The 19,558-nt window shown below is 40.6% G+C and overlaps 3 protein-coding genes across 3 annotated transcripts in view; 1 reads left to right on the top strand and 2 right to left on the bottom strand.

The window, feature by feature from the left end:
• The window catches only part of LOC310951722 (uncharacterized protein), an 81,553-nt gene extending 79,128 nt beyond the window's left edge, over positions 1-2,425 (bottom strand). The window contains exon 1 of the mRNA XM_083920104.1: positions 2,336-2,425. Within this exon, the coding sequence (XP_083776230.1) occupies positions 2,336-2,403 (68 nt within the window). The 5' untranslated portion in view covers positions 2,404-2,425. The remainder of the gene's footprint in view (positions 1-2,335) is intronic.
• The window catches only part of taf13 (TATA-box binding protein associated factor 13), a 329,277-nt gene that overhangs the window by 102,256 nt on the left and 207,463 nt on the right, over positions 1-19,558 (top strand). The window lies entirely within an intron of this gene.
• LOC310951719 (dnaJ homolog subfamily C member 5-like) overlaps positions 1-19,558 on the bottom strand; it is a 34,358-nt gene that overhangs the window by 8,120 nt on the left and 6,680 nt on the right. The window contains exon 2 of the mRNA XM_083920101.1: positions 1,604-1,780. Within this exon, the coding sequence (XP_083776227.1) occupies positions 1,604-1,710 (107 nt within the window). The 5' untranslated portion in view covers positions 1,711-1,780. The remainder of the gene's footprint in view (positions 1-1,603; positions 1,781-19,558) is intronic.

The raw sequence follows: 19,558 nt of genomic DNA on the forward strand, positions 1-19,558 counted from the left end.
CTCCGCGCTCAACTGGGGCCAGCTGGCCCTCCACGGCCCGCTTGAAAGAGGTGGGCTTTAGCGGAGCCGTTTGCACATGTACGAGCACGAGCGTGCGCACGTGTACGCGCACGAGCACGAGCCCTACGGCAGTAGCGTTATGTCCGCCTGTTCGGACATGTAAATAGAAGGACGGACCATGTGCGGACATTTAACAACAACAACAATGGTGGTGAAAGGTTCACGTTGGTGTGATGCGGAGGTGGAGTGTTTACTGCAGATTTGGTCGATGAAAAGATTCAAAAACAGTCGACAAGACGCACAAAAACTCCGAAGTCTGTGGAAAGATTTGTAAACAAAGCCACACACACGCGATCAATGCGTGTGACGTGTTACGGCTTGAAGACGTATGGACAGCAAGAAGCATTGGCCGAGGCCCAGGTAGTGTGAGTTCAAACGGGGCTGGGGCGCGGGGGGGAGAGGGAGGGGGGACAAGTACCCTAAAGTCCGGGTCTCGGTCCGGGAGGACAGTGTGAGCAGACCCTAACTTATCCACAGGGAATTGAAATCGTTGTTCAAAACCTTTATTTTGGAGAAATAAATCTAGCAGAGGGCTATGAAATATGGATTGAATTACTGATTGTCTTTATTTTGAACATGGAGCAATGAAAACAAAGTCATAATAGTAGCAGTAGATAAATAGATAAAAACAAAGCAAAAACCCCTTAACAGATGAAATTAGCCCACATAGTTAGTATTATATTATTAACATGTCAGTATATATAATAAAAAAAGCTATAATAACTATAATAACACAGTTCTATCAATGAATGTATCCAAGTATGAATAATAACTCTAATTAATACAAATACCAAGTATATTACTAAACTACAGTCTGCATATGTCCATTTTACAGAGGCTCTTCTAAATGTCTGTACTTTGTGAAGATGATGTCTTTATATTTGATTTTAAGCTGTCTTATGTTTTGGCTTTTCTGTACTTCCATACTAGGACCAATAGGAACAGAGTAACCCCAATTATTTTCCCTTATCTTGTTTAAAACTCAAAGTAGATGCAGTTTCCCTGAATTTGTGCATTTACACAAAAAACTCTTGAGTTAAATTGTTCCAAAATGTTAAAGTTTAAACCAGGGCTGCCCAATCCTGCTCCTGGAGGATTACTGTCCTGCATGTTTTAGGTTTCTCTCTGCTCCAACACACTTGTTGGGCAGCCCTGGTTTAAACCCAAATATTAACCCAAAAACGTATCTTAGGCGAGTGAATCTGAATTTTTACGCTGTTTGACACTGAATAGCAGAGTAACCCTGAGGGGGTTTTCACAAAATGATTTAGAAACCTAGATTTGTAGCAGGTGCAGTCAAAATTAAAATAAGATACATTCATTGGTACATATGAAGATATCATACTGTGCAGGAACTGTCTTTTAAAGCAAAGAGGAAAATTAAATCAACTTTTGACATCTTTAAAACGCACCATTTGAACATGGTAAGTGCTTAAAAGAGTGGACTGCAGGCCTCTGGCTCCCTCAAGTGGTTTACAACATAATAAATCATATGTCAGATGCTGCAGCATACAGTATTCTTGGTGTGCGTATGAACACAAACCTGTAACATTTCTTGATGTCCTCTGGCGTGGCGTTCTTGTCGACTCCCAGCACGGCGTACAGCGATTCTCCTGATGTGGAGAGAGATCTCTGTCTCTGCTGCTCCATGGCCTCTCTCTCTCTCTCTCTCTCTCTCTCTCTCTCTTTCCTTCACTCACTCACTCACTCAGCCTCACACCTAGAAAGCAAAAAAAGAGGACAAAGAAGCTGATGAGCTAAAGGTTCAAATTCAAAGATGTTGCTTCCCCCCCTTTCAAACCCAGCGTATACAGTAAATCTTGCATTAGGCTGATTTTCAACCTTACGTAACTGTGTCACCAGTGGGACGCGTTCCCTGGTATTATCCATGTCCAGACGGATCTGGTCTCCCGTAGTTTCTGGTCTTTTCGTGGTGCTTTTACCACCAAAGTGCAAGTAGAATTTATTTACACACTTCTAAGAATCTACAAGTGAAATTTCATATTTGTGCATGGGCATTTTCATGTCAAATAATAAACTAAAGTGACCTGCAGAAGCCATTACTATTCTGTCCAATCCAATCCCCCAAATACCATTGCATTCACACTCATCTCTCTCAGGTACAGGATGCCCCCTCTGGTCCATGGAGCCTCCCCACTGCTGATATAATGACACTAAGGGCGTGATCACACTGTCCTCCCGGACCACGACCCGGACTTTAGGGTACTTGTCCCCCCTCCCTCTCCCCCCGCGCCCCAGCCCCGTTTGTACTCACACTGCCAGGGCCTCGGCCAATGCTTCTTGCTGTCCATACGCCTTCAAGCCGCAACACGTCACACGCATTGATCGCGTGTGTGTGGCTTTGTTTACAAATCTTTCCGTAGACCTCTGAGTTTTTGCAGTAAACACAACGTGAACCTTTCACCACCATTGTTGTTGTTGTTAAATGTCCGCGCATGGTCCGTCCTTCTATTTACATGTCCGAACAGGCGGACATAACGCTACTGCCGTAGGGCTCGTGCTCGTGCTCGTACACGTGCGCACGCTCGTGCTCGTACATGTTCAAACGGCTCCGCTAAAGCCCACCTCTTTCAAGCGGGCCGTGGCGGCCCAGCTGGCCGCAGTTGAGCGCGGAGCGGGTGCGCTCACACTTCTTATAGGTACTAGACTTTAGCTGAAAAAACGGTTTTGGCCGCGGCCAAAAGGACAGTGTGATCACGCCCTAAAGAGCGTCTTTCTTGGCTTTTACAGAGAGTTAGATGGGAACAAAACCCGGCCTGAGTGTTTTTTTTTCTACAAGGACATTTGAAGAGAGGACACTCAGGAAACAGAACCAGCTTGATCCAGGAGGAGTATGGAGTTCTTCACTGTTTACGTATTTATTATGTTTTTTGCTAACTTGCATATGAGCAATTAGCATAGGAACAAAACAGAACAATATTTAGCACCTGCTTGGCCGTTTTTGACAGTATTGGAGTGGTTTTGGGGTTTGGAGGCTGAATACATACAATACATATTCCCTTCTCTCTTTTTTTATTTTTTGAGGATATTTTTTAGCCATAATCATATTTTTCTAGTTTGGTATGGTACTTCTAACACCCAATTGTAAGTCACCTCAGAGTGTAATGGTCTATGAATCAAATGCTCTGCATCGTTTGGATAATTGTGTTCATAAATATTCAACAATTTATGACCAAGTTTTTTTCACATATTTCAAATGCATAAGTTATCTGTCCAATCAAGTCGATTCAGCGTCCTCTAAAACTTCTTAACTGACTCAAGATGCCTCAAAATCGTCCCATCGGGAGTTCAAATATGGCCCCTCATGGTTCAAACTGCCATTTTGAATTTTAACACTCATTCCACCTTAAATACTGAATGTAGAGCTGCATGTTTATGACCAGCTTCTTTGTTAACGTGATGTTGAGAGATTTAAAGGTGTGATGTGTCGAGGAAGAGAAAGCAGTAAATGAGATCAAACCAAGGTAACCTAAGTTCATGTCACGCAGCCAACCACGCGGGCAGGTGTAACGGCCAGAGAGATGTATAATCTGTGTCCTGAATGAACCTCTTGTTTCCAGTCAGTCAACTGTCCAGGAGCTGCAGTAAACAAGATGCTGCTGACCAGAACTACAAACACAAGGAGGTGCTGGCTCTTACAGAAACAATGGCTGCGTTTACATGCACAGAATATTCCAGTTTATATCCTCGTTCTGAAACAGACAATATTCCTCCAAGGGCTGAGTGAAAATAAATCAGTTATAAATGATCATTTAGAATCTTTGATTGGCACTGCATTGTGATTATGTCACATTATTTTCTCTAAACTTAACTGTCACCTTCTGTCGTCTAAACTTAACCGTCGCCTTCTGTCGTCTAAACTCAACCGTCGCCTTCTGTCGTCTAAACTTAACCGTCGCCTTCTGTCGTCTAAACTTAACCTACTTAACTAAACTTAATCTTCAGTCTCTGTTTAGTTTAGCCCTCTCTCATTTGCCCTCTTTTATCCCTCTCTCTCTGTCACTTTCTACATTAAGCTTATTTGTGTGTAGTGTGATAGGTCAAGCCTTAACAGTCAGTCGGTTTGTGACAAAATATATCAATATCAAAAAATTCTACAGTGCAAAAAAGGTTGAGAAATCCTGATGTAAGTGATGAAATTCTCTAACTTTATCTACAGCATTAAAAAAAAGGGAAGTGGTGACTATTACTATGACGACGATATCTTGATCTACACAAAAACTTTTATGCAACACTTTTGCAATGAAAAATGTCATTTTTCAACTCAGAAACCAAACCCAATATGCATAGCATGACGAGATAATGTAAGCTATCCAAAAGACATCAGGCTAGTTAGGCAGTGTCTTTTGCTTGGCTCAAAGTTTAATGTAGTCTGTAACTTATTACCTTGATCATAGACAGATATTACTGGCAGTGTCATTTCACCTGGAGGGTGGCAGTTCTATTTTCCACTGTCAACAGGAAAAAAGTCTGTGGTGTGGAAAACAGCCACTGGTAACCTCTTTGTGCAAGCTGCTGCAGCTTTCGCACTCTCACAATCCTGGTGATTTGGGAGTTTAAACTTATGTTATGCAATATTAACATTCATGCTAAATCATCTGGTAAAAGCCTGATGAAATACATCAAAGAGTTGAAGGAGATCAGCAGAGTCAGAGATGTTGTGAAGGACTTAAGTATGTTTTAACAGCATTGATATTAATGTGGACGAGCAGCAGCTCCCAGTGTTTACGGCAAGGAGATTGGGGTGTCTCAGTAGGGAAGGAGCACACGGCTAATTCACCGGTGTTAGCGTCCTTTTGACTACTCTGGTTAACACATATAAATCAGGCCGTTAAAATGACATATGGTTTCAAAGATAAGACTTAAGTTTAACACAATTAAAGTAACTCAAAACATTACACCATCATTTATATTTGTAGATTAAACAGAAAGTTTGATAGAATTGAACTAAAAACTGTCCGACTGATGACACATTCCCCTTACTGCTTTAGCTTGCCTCACACAGCCCTTTCCGATGGGGAGCTGAATAGAAAAGAATGAACTCTATTGATCCCCACAGGGGAAATTCACACGCTGTTACATCCATCTAGACTCTCTTCAAAACCACCAGACTCCACTAACAAAAACAGTGATTTCAGATCCTAGAATACGGGTCAACCACTGCCTCGATTGGTTAGTTCATTTGTTAGTTTCACTTAAACTGATATAGTTTCTTTTTTACTTTGAATAAGTACCTCATAGTAGGGCTGTGCTCAAAATATTGAGGCAGCAATATGTGGTGACATGATCCTTACATCCTCAAAGCAATTTCAGTCAAAAACAACTGGACTGGTTGTTTGTCTAGGAAGACGTTTCACCTCTCATCCAAGAGGCTTCATCAGTTCATGTACGCATCTGACCAGGCTGGGACTGCACCAGGACCAGGACCAGGCTGGGACTGGACCAAGACCAGACAAGGACCAGGCTGGGACTGGTCCAACTAACTGGTGTGGAGATCCAGGTATTTAACCTCTCACAAGGCCGATGATGTCACTGAAACCCTTTGTGCTCCAAGTGCCCACGCCCGTCGTTAGAGTGACAGTCGTTGGTGGGCAGTTGGTTTGGACTTGGTTAGTGCTCTATTGAGTCTGAACGACAGTCGTTGGGGTCACCCGGGCCATGTGTGAACAGTTGTTCTTTGAGGTTAGATTGTTGAATCTCCTGGGAAGGGATGAAAGGGCAGCATTGTAAATTGGAGATAAGTGGTGTCTCAGACCTCCTCCTCTGGTTAGCGATGGTTTCTCCACTTTTACATAGATGGCCTCTTTTACTCCTCCTTCAAACCATCTGTCCTCTCTGTCCAAGATTTGGACATTGTTGTCATCAAAGGAGTGGGCTTTCTCCTTGAGGTGTAAGTGGACAGCAAAGTCCAGACCTGAGGAGTTAGCTCTCCTGTGTTGGGCCATGCGTTTATGCAGTGGTTGTTTTGTTTCTCCAATGTAAAGATCTTTGCATTCCTCGTTGCATCGGACAGCATAAACTAGGTTGCTTTTGTGGTGGCGTGGTGTTCTGTCCTTCGGATGTACTAGTCTCTGTGGACTACATCCGAAGGACAGAACAGGAGGATAACGATGACCTGGACGAATGAGAACATTCACAGGCTTATGATCCTTACATGTATCGATGCAGCAGCAAATGCTGTGATGGTAGTTTTGAAAAAGAAACCTCACTTGTGGGGAAGTGCTCAATAAGTCCATCAACATTATAACAACAACAGCATTATACCAAAAGTGCATGTCTCAATTCCAAACAAACATTCATTCAAGCATGTTAAGTTTAAAAGTGTATGGACATTTTATTTGCCTTCATTAATAACTGGATTGGTGTTTTAAGTTGTGTGATCACTGTTATAGTTTTAATAAAGAATAGCTGTGTTAAATTCTATGTTGAATGAATGAATGAATGAATTTTATTTCAGACATGTCAAAAAAAAGAATACGAAAGTATAAAAAATTAAATTAGTTTAACAAATAAGAGAGAAAAAAAAACTAACAAACAAAAAACCCTGTAACAACATATATATAGAATTTATTTTGTCTGAAAAGGAGTAGGAAGAAGTTTTCACTTATTTACCGTATTTTTCGGATTATAAGTCGCAGTTTTTTTCATAGTTTGGCCGGGAGTGCGACTTATATTCTGGAGTGACTTATGTGTGAAATTATTAACACATTACCGTAAAATATCAAATAATAGCCCGGGCTATTATTTATCTCAGTCACGTAAGAGACTAGGCGTATATCAGCAATCGTCACACACACACGTCAACCAATCAAAATTCGGCGGGGGCGGGTCATGGCAGAAGTGCATTGTGAAATAAAGATGCTACCTGTGGTGTATCGGATCGAGCACTCGGTGCTCGACTGTTCATGACTGCGTCACTCGGTGTGTGCGGTGATTGATTGTTCCTGTATGTGTGTTATGAAGTTGTGCGGCTACTAAAAGAGCACATGTTACAGCCTCGCCTCCGTGTGTGATATTTATCATAGAGACCCACAATGTGCACTACAATAGTCACGCAATAACATAAAACCTCAACACTACCTGCTAATGCTTGAGCTAAGCGGCGCATTGTCTACCTTTGGAGTTGGCGGAGTTGTTCAGAAGTGACACCGAGGAAGAAGAATTCATTGGATTTAGTGATTAGCAGTGACAGATTGTTTGGTAAACGTAGAGCATGTTCTATATGTTATAGTTCTGTGAATGACTCTTACCGTAACATGTTACGTTAACACACCAGGCAAGTTCTCAGTTCGTTGTTTATGCGTCATATAACGTACACTTATTCAGCCTGTTGTTCTCTATTCTATTTGTATTTTAAATTGCCTTCCGAGATGAAATGTTGTTTCTTGGTGTTGGATTTTATCAAATAAATTTCCCCAAAAAATGCGACTTATACTCGAGTGCGACTTATATATGTTTTTTTTCCTTCTTTTTTATGCATTTTCGGCTGGTGAGACTTATACTCCGGAGCGACTTATAATCCGAAAAATACGGTAACCCTACCCCTTTTTAACAATTCAGTGATGTGCTGTAATCTGCACCTTTTATCCACTATATGTACAATATGTAGGTCTAACTATACAATAATCAATATTATAAAATTTTATGAATAACATGTGTTATGTTCATTATTTTTTTTTAAAGTATTGCGATATGTATTGTATCGTGACCTCTGTATCGTGATACATATCCTATTGTGAAGTCGTATGCAATATCAAAAAATATTGAAATATGAAATCCACTTCCTGACCTTTGAACTGAGCAGTAACGGAGCAGAGCCCTAACCCTCTGGTCGGCGTAACCCTGTCAGACAGCAGGTGAGTGGGGGTTAGCAGGCTTAGAGACCACAGTAAGCCAATTCAGCGACACACAGCGACACACTTGGATCAGACTGCTCGACTCAAATCAACAACAGGAAAATAAGCTGCATGGCGACGGTCCTCACACTAGACCCGCACCCTTCCGATGAGCAATTATCACATTCTGAATCCTGGGCTCAGTACTGTTACAAGACACAGTTCTCATCAGTGTGATTTACACACTTTGTGGTGTGCCAGTTTTTCCTGGGAGGCTGAAATAATAAAATATCCAATGCACTCTGACTGACTGTGCAACTGACTGGAGCAGTTTCTGATGATAATGCTGTGCTCTCCTTCTATCTCCTGCTCATAAAGATGCCACTAAATGACTTTCATATGATTTCCAGCAGTAATGTCACAATAGATTATTCAGTGTATGATATGTAGTAAATGGGCGTAAACATACAGTAGTATGATCTTCTAAAAGATATTATATATATTTGGCTGGGTTTCCCTTGACTGATCCCTCAGCTAATACACTTATATACTTATACTTCTGTAATATAAAAACACAGGGCCTCTATTACTCCTTCCCCACCAAAATGAGCATGTATGCAGGTTTTTTTTCTGTTTGAAAACCCGCTAAAAATAGGCGAGAGACTCATTTTCTGTGTTTTTTCTGGCGTCACATTCGACATCTCAAACACGCTGTGAAACAGGGTTAGTAAACAGTAGAAAGCAGTATTGACGCCAGTATTTGTTGATTAATTGGTTGGCCGATTAATTGGGCTGATTAATGCCATTTTGAGATAATCTGCAATGGTCGATGTCTGTGTTCACAAGTCAGCACTCCCCCTCGCCATCCTACGGACAGATGTCAGTGTCATGGTAGCAAGCATTCAACCAGCTAAACTAGCTTACAGGGCTCAAACGACTATTGAATGGGCGTCCACAGCCCTCCACCATCTCCCAGTAAAACTGCTTATAAAAGGGACTACACCTGCATTTGTTTGTGCATCCATCACTTCATCCAAGATGTTTTTCTAAGTGTGTGTGTGTGTGTTGAAGTGAGGCTAACTTTATCAGATTGTAACTGGCTAGTTACCAAAACATACAGTGATAATCTTAAACACACACAGGGTGAGTACAAGCCAGCAAGATTTTGTAATATAAAATAGTTCCTATCTATCTAACTATTAAGTGTCAAAGAAACACACCTTAAACAATTACACCGTAGATGTAGAGTTACAGGTGAACATGTTCTATTCAGTGGAATATAAGGATGCCAAAAAGTGAATTTGGGTGACAAATATATTGTTTAAAGTCCTCTCATTTGTGTGTGAAACCAGTCTCTCTAAAGCCCTGTGTGGCACCAGATGGCGGCTTGGGCACACAGCCTACAATGCCTCGACAACGACACGCCTGACAACACATCGGTTTAACACCTCCTTAAATCCCGCCCACTGCTGGGCCTTGGATTAACCAGTCACAACTCAGATTCACCACCCGCCTGACCAGGATTAACCAATGTGTGTGTTTCATCTGTACTCCAGGGATTATCAACATACTGAGACTGTGCTAGAGTGTGTGTGTGTGTGTGTACACAGTGTGTGGTAATAATCGCAGCAGTGAGACTAAACCACCGACTCTGCCTACCTGTGCAGCCAATAAGATTTTGTCTTGTTGAATGGGCAGTGACTCAAATTGGCCATTCAGGGGAAAGAATTAACACACGGTGTAATGAGGGTGACAGCATATGGCCTGTGTCTTTGAGTGGGGGGATTTATAGTGTGTGTTCTTCCACACCCGAGTCTCACATAAAAAACAAAACTGAATTTCCATTGATGCTTCTAAATACATTCCCAGGGTTCCCACCTTTCCAGGACTTTTCCAGGCCTTCTTCAGTAATGATCTTCTAGCTCAGGGGTGCCCAACCCTGCTCATATAGGGCCACTGCCCTGCATGTTGTAGGTTTCTCCCTGCTCTCACACACCTGAGTCTAATTATTTTCAAACCTGTGACAAGCTTCAGCTGCTGGATAACGAGCACATCATCAGAATCAGGTGTGTTGGAGCAGAGAGAAACCTAAAACATGCAGGGCAGTGGCCCTCCAGGAGCAGGAGTAAACACCCCTGTTCTATCTGGTAACAATGATGGTTTGGGTCCCTCAGCTCTCTCTTACTTTTCTCCCATCTTTTTTGTTAAAAAAAAACAACAATTCAGGTGTTTTTACGTGCACTGTTGTTTTGTCTTTTGGTTAGAGTCGTTTTGACACAGATACCGGTATCGTAAAATGACTCCGATATCGCCTAAAATACTGGATCCGATATCATCGAGTATACAAGTCTACGCACCAATCTAATTTAATGAAATTTAGCCCGGAAAATAAAATCCTTTAAAGTAGTTTCACTCGGATAAATCAACCATTTCCCCAGAAAGGAATTCTCTTCTATTAATTCGCTCTTAAACAGCAACCTACACAACAAGTTTCCACAACACAACAGCCTATTCAAAATACTCTCGTTAGAATACTATACTACTACTCTGCCTTTTTTAATGACAATGTTTTCTGTGTTGAGAAGCTCTGATAGACTAGTAGTTCATTTTCAGCTAAAGAAAAATTGGAGAACTTAGAAAATACAATTGTTCAACTGTTGATTTAAATACTGTAAACATGTCATCTGACAACCACAGATAGTTCTCCTTGGGTCTGAGCTAGAGTGTTGTTTGTTTTATGAAGGTTCAAACCATCCAACTGCGGGTAAATCACGTAGAAGTGGGAGATATGGATAAACTCCCGCCATAGGGCTGGGCAATATGACAATAAATATCATGAAAACAGTTTAAAAATGTCTATCATTTACATATACCTGTATTTTTCTATATTGTTTCTGTTGAGGAGTTAAAAAAATCAGCATGCATGTTATATTCATTCTGCACGTAATATTTTTCTCCCACACTTGCAGTGAAGTAGGTTTAAACACGCTGCATCTGTGCTCATAAAGGGAACACCTCATCCTCCACATGTCAAGTGGCACGACATCAAAAAAAATTTGCACACACAAATCAAAAGCTCCTTTCAAATCCTGATAGGTCCAGAGGCATTCAGGTGCTTCCCATGCAAGGTTCGAAGGAAAAACTGAAATAGCAGATTGCAACATTAAGAGTGCAGCCTCATAACATAAAAACGAATTATTGTATCCTAAAACACATTTGTCTGCATCCCCCTTTACATTTGGATACATAAAAATGTTCTCATGAATGAAAACCAGAGACATCTTCCATACAAATGAACAGCATGGCAACATTTCTCATATTGCCCAACAGCTCAGAATAACAAGCTTTACTGCGTGGGCTCAGAACCAGCTGAAGAACCAGCAGCGTACGAGCATCGCTCGGGACTTCACACTGTTCTCCGCGGCTTTCCAAGGTTGTGTAATAATGTTAACCCCGTCTCCATAACAAACAAAACATAAAATCAAATGCCCTGTTAAATAAAATAAAAAATCTGAATAGCTGCCAAAGACAGTGCTGTCTGTTTGTATTTACTGTGACTTGATTAATAACACTAAACATATGAGACGGTGAGCGAACATACATAAATCCTCTCACAACATCAGGAACTTGAAAACAGAGCAAATAACATAACGAAAGCAAGTAAAATAGAAACATATGGCGCAGATGCAACAAAGCATACGCTATGGTCAACGACAGGCTTTGTGTTTTGAGTGGAGAAGTGAGTTTGAAGACTGAAAAGGAGGTGCGATAAACATGTCCTTTTGGAGACAAATGAAGGTTTAAAATTTTAACCTAAGAGGACAATACCTTTGTCATTGTTTGTAACTTTAAATGGTATTGTCCTTTCCTAGGAAACCAAACTCATTAAGTGAAAAAACATGAGGGGTATTCAGGAGACAACCAATAAACCAAGTGGCCCGATATATCAACCGATATTGGTTTAATGCTGATATATTGTTATTGGGGTTTTTTTTAACTTTAAATTGTCATAATATTGGTATTCAGCAGTCATGTATCTGCACAACATTTTTCGGTAATAACAAAGGAATTAAAACTTCAGATGTGAAATGCAAACATACCAAACTAAAGGAGTTACAACTGATGCTGTTATTTGTGTTTTTTTCCCTTTTACCCTTGTTGTGTGTGAGATAGACTGAGGCAAAAATAGATCAGGTTTCCATCAGCTTGCATCAAAAGAAGCTGTCACTCCACTCACACACCAACAGCTAGACAACAGTAAACTGAAACCCATGGTTTTATACAGAACGGATGAGAAAAGCAGGAGATTTTTGTGACAGTGATGGTCCAGTTTTATCTGATCAAAGTGCTTCCTCATGCATTTCCTGTCTTTAATTTTCCTTTAAAGTAAAGCAAGAGAAGTGTTTACTGTTGATATTAAGTGGCTGTGATGCTGACATACGGTTGGGCTATAATTCAATATGATAATTTATCCTCTTTCACAGGAATCGTATTGTGATGAATTCATTTATTGAGATGTCGTGGTACACAGGTGCAACATCTGAATTGACAAAAACAAACATCAATTTTCTCTGAAAATTGTCCCTGAAATACCTGCCCAGGCATATCCTGTCAAAACGATAAAAACATGTCAATTGCATATGTTTTTCTATATTGTTTCTAGCTAAATTGATGTAACCCCGTCACGTCAATATGTACCGTAATTTCCGGACTATAAAGCGCACCTGACTATAAGCCTCACCAGCTAAATTTAGGGTAAAATACAGATTGCTCCATATAAAAGCCGCACCCGACTATAAGCCGCAGGCGTTTTGATGTGTAATTACCGTAGTATATAGGGGTTCCTGCTACCACGGAGGGGATTGTCGGGACAGAGATGACTGTTTGGGAACGCAAAGCGTCCCATTTATTAACAATAAATCTTTCAATTATTCAATCAAACGTTCACATCTTTGACATGGCGAACAGCATTCGTGCAGAGTACAAATAATACAACGGTGCAAAGTAATACAAAGTGCTCGCCTGTAACACGGCAGTAAAAGTGCAGTCCCGCGGCCGTTTACGTTATCAAAATAACCAGCCATTCATTGATGTCAAGGGTACGTGCAGCAGCTCTATTTCCTTCTTTGACAGCCAGATCGATTGCCTTTAACTTAAAAGCAGCATCATATGCACTTCTCCGTTTGTTTTCCATGTTGAGGGTGTTTGCATGAACACTTCCTTCGCGCAAACTGTCGCTGACGCTCTCCTACTCTTTGTTTTGCTCTCGTTACCTGGCGCCAGATGTCTGCCTCGGTCTCGCGCATCCTCGGTAGTGCGCGCCCCTGGTTACCGTAAGCCGTAGAAAAGCACCGTTGTATAAGCCTCAGGGACCAGAACGAGGGAAAAAAGTAGCGGCTTATAGTCCGGAAATTACGGTACATCATTTTGGACAGCGCTTTACGTTGTGATCCTTGCACATCATGTTCATTTGGCACTTAAGTTCTTAATAAAATTAGAAAATCCTGTTCATTTGTCTTGTATTTCATTCACACAGGAGTATACAAAAATAGGCGTTGACCATGTGGTTAGTTCATATATTTATTGAATTAACAGGAATCATGCTACTGTATATCGTACTATACATAGATATATAAATATGAACTGACCTGTATTGGAAGAGAAGATTTTGGCCTGAACACTCACACTAATGTGTACAGTAAAACCTCAGGTAAACGAGTAAACCCCATCAAATCCCATTCCTGATGGAGGGTGTGTGTCCTGCTCAGTCTGGTATTAAACCTGTGTTTATCCAGGGAAGGTCCCCTGAACACCAGAGCTCTTTCCCAGCAACACCCAGACGGACTCAGAGACAGCGTCCAATACAACCAGTCCTTAACTTGAGTCACTACTTATGAGGTGTTTTATGGGACTGCTAACATCACCTTATCCTGTTGTCACTGGAATTGTGTTGTGTTATTGTTGTCTTGTATTTTCTGTAAAGCTGTAGTCATTTAAAACAGCGTGCACCCTGAGAGACAGCATTCACACACTCGGCAGTACGATAAGGGCCTGTGTCCATATAGTGTTTCTTTCTGAGAGCCAGCGTCTTTCTTCAATTGAGGAGAGCGTATGCGGCCGCCTACGCAAAATCAGCATCTTTTTTTCTGAGTTCCCTGCCTTTTTTCTGTGGCTGCTCCAAGCGCTTCTCATTGAAAATCTCTTAAGCGCCGGTGTTGTTTGCCATAACTATTTTTCTCTATTAATGGATAAGATGTTTGCTCTATAAAATGTCAGAAATGGTGAAAAATGCATCAATCAGTGTTTCCCAAAGCTCAACATGGCGTCAACAACTCAAAAAATATTCAGTTTACTGTCATAGAGGAGGAAAGAAACCAGAAGATATTTGAATTTAAGAAGCTGCAATCAGAGAATTTACTTTTTTAATACTAATACCGATTTTTAGAGGGGAACCAATTACCAATATGGCGGTCAATATGGTAAATATTTTGAGCTGGACTGAAAATAGGCCTTTCTATGAGGATTTTGCACTAATATGACTCTGCAAGATTGCTCAGGCCACCAATCGCTATGCTAATTTATGCAGTGTAAAAAGCCATAAGCACCCCCCCCCCCCAAAGCAGTCAACCATAGGGTCTTCAATCTTTATCCAAAACAAAGGTCCCAGTAAGGAAGTCACACTCTCCGATCCATCTTTGAGTCTACGAGTGTTGACTCACAGGATGTAAGCTCTACCATTGCTGTGGCTTCTGTTGATGACTCATCTGTCACTTCATTTGACTTTGTCTCCCTTAAAAACACACCAACAACTAAATATGCAATGTATTTTTTAAAGAAGACAATAACGAGGAAGCAAGTAAAGTGAAGCCTACATGCTGTACGTGGCTTTAACCAAGAGAGGCAACATTTCCTGCTTTAGCGTGACTCTAAGAGCAGCCTTCCTGAATGTCATGTCCATGTATGTAATTGTTTTGTGTCATTCAGAAAGTCTGCTGTATCTGGAAGTATAGATGTACACTAGCAGATTGTAATAACAATAGCTTTGAAAGCATTCCCACCAAATAGTGTTTATGGGAATGATAATTGATGACAATGGTTTTAGTCTGTGTCTCGCTTACTTGTGTATTTCTTAACCCTAAGTGTCTTGTTATGAAAAGGAAGAAAAATGAAGACGTTGAAGTTCCCCTGTATACAATTTATAATATATACAATTGTGCTTTAAAGAACAACAAAAAAACTCTGCTTTCATTCATCTAATCTCTTCGGTTTCCATTGTCGCTGCACAGGAGGAAAGACATGGATCATTGGTCAGTATTATTGACTACACCAGCCACCAGCTGCTGTCAGTGTGTACACACACACACACACACACACACACACAGGCACACAGCCTGACGCATACAGAGAGTGTAAATAAAATGGAAATGATGGAGGGAAGTGATACTTCTCACACTCTTTATCTTTTGAAGATGACGCCAGCACAATATCGGCAGATTAATAAATAATGGAAATAATTGTTAGATTCAGCCTATTTCAAAAAATTAATTAATTATCAGTTTTCTTTCAAATTACTGAAAAGAATATCAAATTTCCCAAAATGTCAGATTTAGATTTATTTTAGAATTACATTAATAGGAATACACCGGGGAAGTCTGTAAATGTGTTTTAACATATGAACTGTTTCTACACTGACGGATCAGATCAGTCTGTGTCTGTGTTTTAAACATATGAACCGTATCTACACTGACGGATCAGATCAGTCTGTGTCTGTGTTTTAAACATATGAACCGTATCTACACTGACGGATCAGATCAGTCTGTGTCTGTGTTTTAAACATATGAACCGTATCTACACTGACTGATCAGATCAGTCTGTGTCTGTGTTTTAAACATATGAACCGTATCTACACTGACTGATCAGATCAGTCTGTGTTTGTGTTTTAAACATATAAACCGTATCTACACTGACTGATCAGATCAGTCTGTGTCTGTGTTTTAAACACATAAACCGTATCTACACTGACGGATCAGATCAGTCTGTGTTTTAAACATATGAACCGTATCTACACTGACTGATCAGATCAGTCTGTGTCACCTGCTGCCTCACCGGCTGGGCAGAGATATAAAGTCAATGAATCAGTTTAACACTGTTGATTTCTCCCCATAGAGCTGACATGAAAACAATTCTGGTTTAGTGAATTTCTGCTGTCACTGGGCTCTGCAGAGACCGTCTGTCGGCAGCGTGTCACATACGGAGGCTTTGGGTCCGTCAGGTGCCATACTGCGACTAGCTGCGGGGCCACGTGTAACGTGTTTGTGTTACGTGTCACTCTGTTGCTGTTTAGCCTCTTACATTTTGATATGGAGAGACATCTTGTCACTCAAGTGTGACTAAAATTCAGTCGCACACTCTCAAACTTTGGTCGCAAAATCCAGTATCTGTATCAGCATCTTTCTCTCTCATGGTCTTCCTCTTCCTCCCTCTTCTCCACTTTACATCCATCTTACATGTCTTCTCCTCCATCACTCATGCCATCATCACACTTTCCTCCACCCTCTCCATCTTCTACACCTTTGTCATGACTTTTTCATTCATGCATCAGCCCATCTCTTCCCCTCTCTGTTATTTTTCTCTCCCTCTACTCCTCCTCTTGCCACGTTTTTACAATTCTTCATTGCTTTCAATTTCCCTTATTTTTTTTTACCTTTTCCATCTCTCAGCTCTATCAACTCTTCCATTTACAACACCATCTTTCCTCTGAGTGTTGTTTCTTTTCCACGTTTGTCCTCCATTTCTCCTCAGTTCAACCTGTTTAGCCGTTTTGATGGCATTCGTATAATTACATGGTTAATTATTGAATTAGTACATTTTACAAATGTCCACACTCATTTTATAAAAATGCTCTAAAACATTCTTCTAAAAGCAAATCAAGGACAGAACCGCTTATTTAAATGAAAAGAACGGAGGTTCAAATTGCTACATTAACTTATATAGTGTTATCAAGTTTCATTTTACGCTGGAGGTTACACAATTACACCCTCTCCAGCTCCTCTCATACCGCTTAGATGTTCATCTCTAAGTGGTCTTCTGGGAATTTTACCACAGCTCCTGTCTGCTGTTATCAATAAGGCGCTCATAACTGAGTGGAAATGCTCTGACAAACACCAGACCAAACAATTTATCCACCCACAGGCCTCATATCAGCTGCTTAATGATAACAGTTATGATCATTAAAGAGTGTGATCAATCTTATTAACTGCCAAATACATTTCTTTGTTTAAAAGGTGATGCTTTTCTAGCTTAATTTTTTAAATAACTAAGCTCCCATTAGGGATTTTTTAAATATCTGATGTGCACAAGACCTACCACCTTAAACATGTAAGTAACATTAGACAAACATGACCTACCACCTTAAACATGTAAGTAACATTAGACAAACAAGACCTACCACCTTAAACATGTCAGTAACGTTAGACGAACATGACCTACCACCTTAAACATGTAAGTAACATTAGACAAACATGACCTACCACCTTAAACATGTAAGTAACATTAGACTAACTTGACCTACCACCTTAAACATGTAAGTAACATTAGACAAACATGACCTACCACCTTAAACATGTAAGTAACGTTAGACAAACATGACCTACCACCTTAAACATGTAAGTGACGTTAGACGAACATGGCCTACCACCTTAAACGTGTCAGTAACGTTAGACAAACATGACCTACCACCTTAAACATGTCAGTAACGTTAGACGAACATGGCCTACCACCTTAAACATGTCAGTAACGTTAGACGAACATGACCTACCACCTTAAACATGTCAGTAACGTTAGACGAACATGACCTACCACCTTAAACATGTCAGTAACGTTAGACGAACATGACCTACCACCTTAAACATGTCAGTAACGTTAGACGAACATGGCCTACCACCTTAAACATGTCAGTAACGTTAGACGAACATGACCTACCACCTTAAACATGTCAGTAACGTTAGACGAACATGACCTACCACCTTAAACATGTCAGTAACGTTAGACGAACATGACCTACCACCTTAAACATGTCAGTAACGTTAGACGAACATGACCTACCACCTTAAACATGTCAGTAACGTTAGACGAACATGACCTACCACCATAAACATGTCAGTAACGTTAGACGAACATGACCTACCACCTTAAACATGTCAGTAACGTTAGACGAACATGACCTACCACCTTAAAACATGTAAGTAACGTTAGACGAACATGACCTACCACCTTAAACATGTCAGTAACGTTAGACGAACATGGCCTACCACCTTAAACATGTCAGTAACGTTAGACAAACATGACCTACCACCTTAAACATGTCAGTAACATTAGACAAACATGACCTACCACCTTAAACATGTCAGTAACGTTAGACGAACATGACCTACCACCTTAAACATGTAAGTAACGTTAGACGAACATGACCTACCACCTTAAACATGTAAGTAACGTTAGACGAACATGACCTACCACCTTAAACATGTCAGTAACGTTAGACGAACATGACCTACCACCTTAAACATGTCAGTAACGTTAGACAAACATGACCTACCACCTTAAACATGTAAGTAACATAAGACGAACATGACCTACCACCTTAAACATGTCAGTAACGTTAGACGAACATGACCTACCACCTTAAACATGTAAGTAACGTTAGAGAAACATGACCTACCACCTTAAACATGTCAGTAACGTTAGAGAAACATGACCTACCACCTTAAACATGTCAGTAACATTAGACAAACATGACCTACCACCTTAAACATGTCAGTAACGTTAGACGAACATGACCTACCACCTTAAACATGTAAGTAACGTTAGACGAACATGACCTACCACCTTAAACATGTAAGTAACGTTAGACGAACATGACCTACCACCTTAAACATGTCAGTAACGTTAGACGAACATGACCTACCACCTTAAACATGTCAGTAACGTTAGACAAACATGACCTACCACCTTAAACATGTAAGTAACATAAGACGAACATGACCTACCACCTTAAACATGTCAGTAACGTTAGACGAACATGACCTACCACCTTAAACATGTAAGTAACGTTAGAGAAACATGACCTACCACCTTAAACATGTCAGTAACGTTAGAGAAACATGACCTACCACCTTAAACATGTCAGTAACGTTAGAGAAACATGACCTACCACCTTAAACATGTCAGTAACGTTAGAGAAACATGACCTACCACCTTGGGTTCTGTGGGTACCTACAAGTCTCCTCTTTACAGACATGCCCACTTTATGATAATATCGAACAGATTTGGACGAAAAAAATGATGTTTGTCAAGCAGTACGCGCTATTTCATCCATTTCTGCATCCTGGGGTCCTTGAACTGCACAAATGCATTGTCTCCAAAGGTCTTTATACATGCCAGTCCACACTTTGTCAATCTTAACATAAAGTTAAAATCCTCCAACAATTAAAGAAAGCACTGCATACAGTCACTAAACTCTGAACTGAAACTAGGTTGAGCACAAAATACTCACCTCTTTCTTTATAACTCTGGTCTCTGTTCAAAGGTGGTCTTATTATTCTACCCTACTGTTCTGTATCACACCGCAAACAGTGTGTGTG

This window comes from Echiichthys vipera (assembly GCF_963691815.1).
Source record: "Echiichthys vipera genome assembly, chromosome: 9".
NCBI lineage: Eukaryota > Metazoa > Chordata > Actinopteri > Perciformes > Trachinidae > Echiichthys > Echiichthys vipera.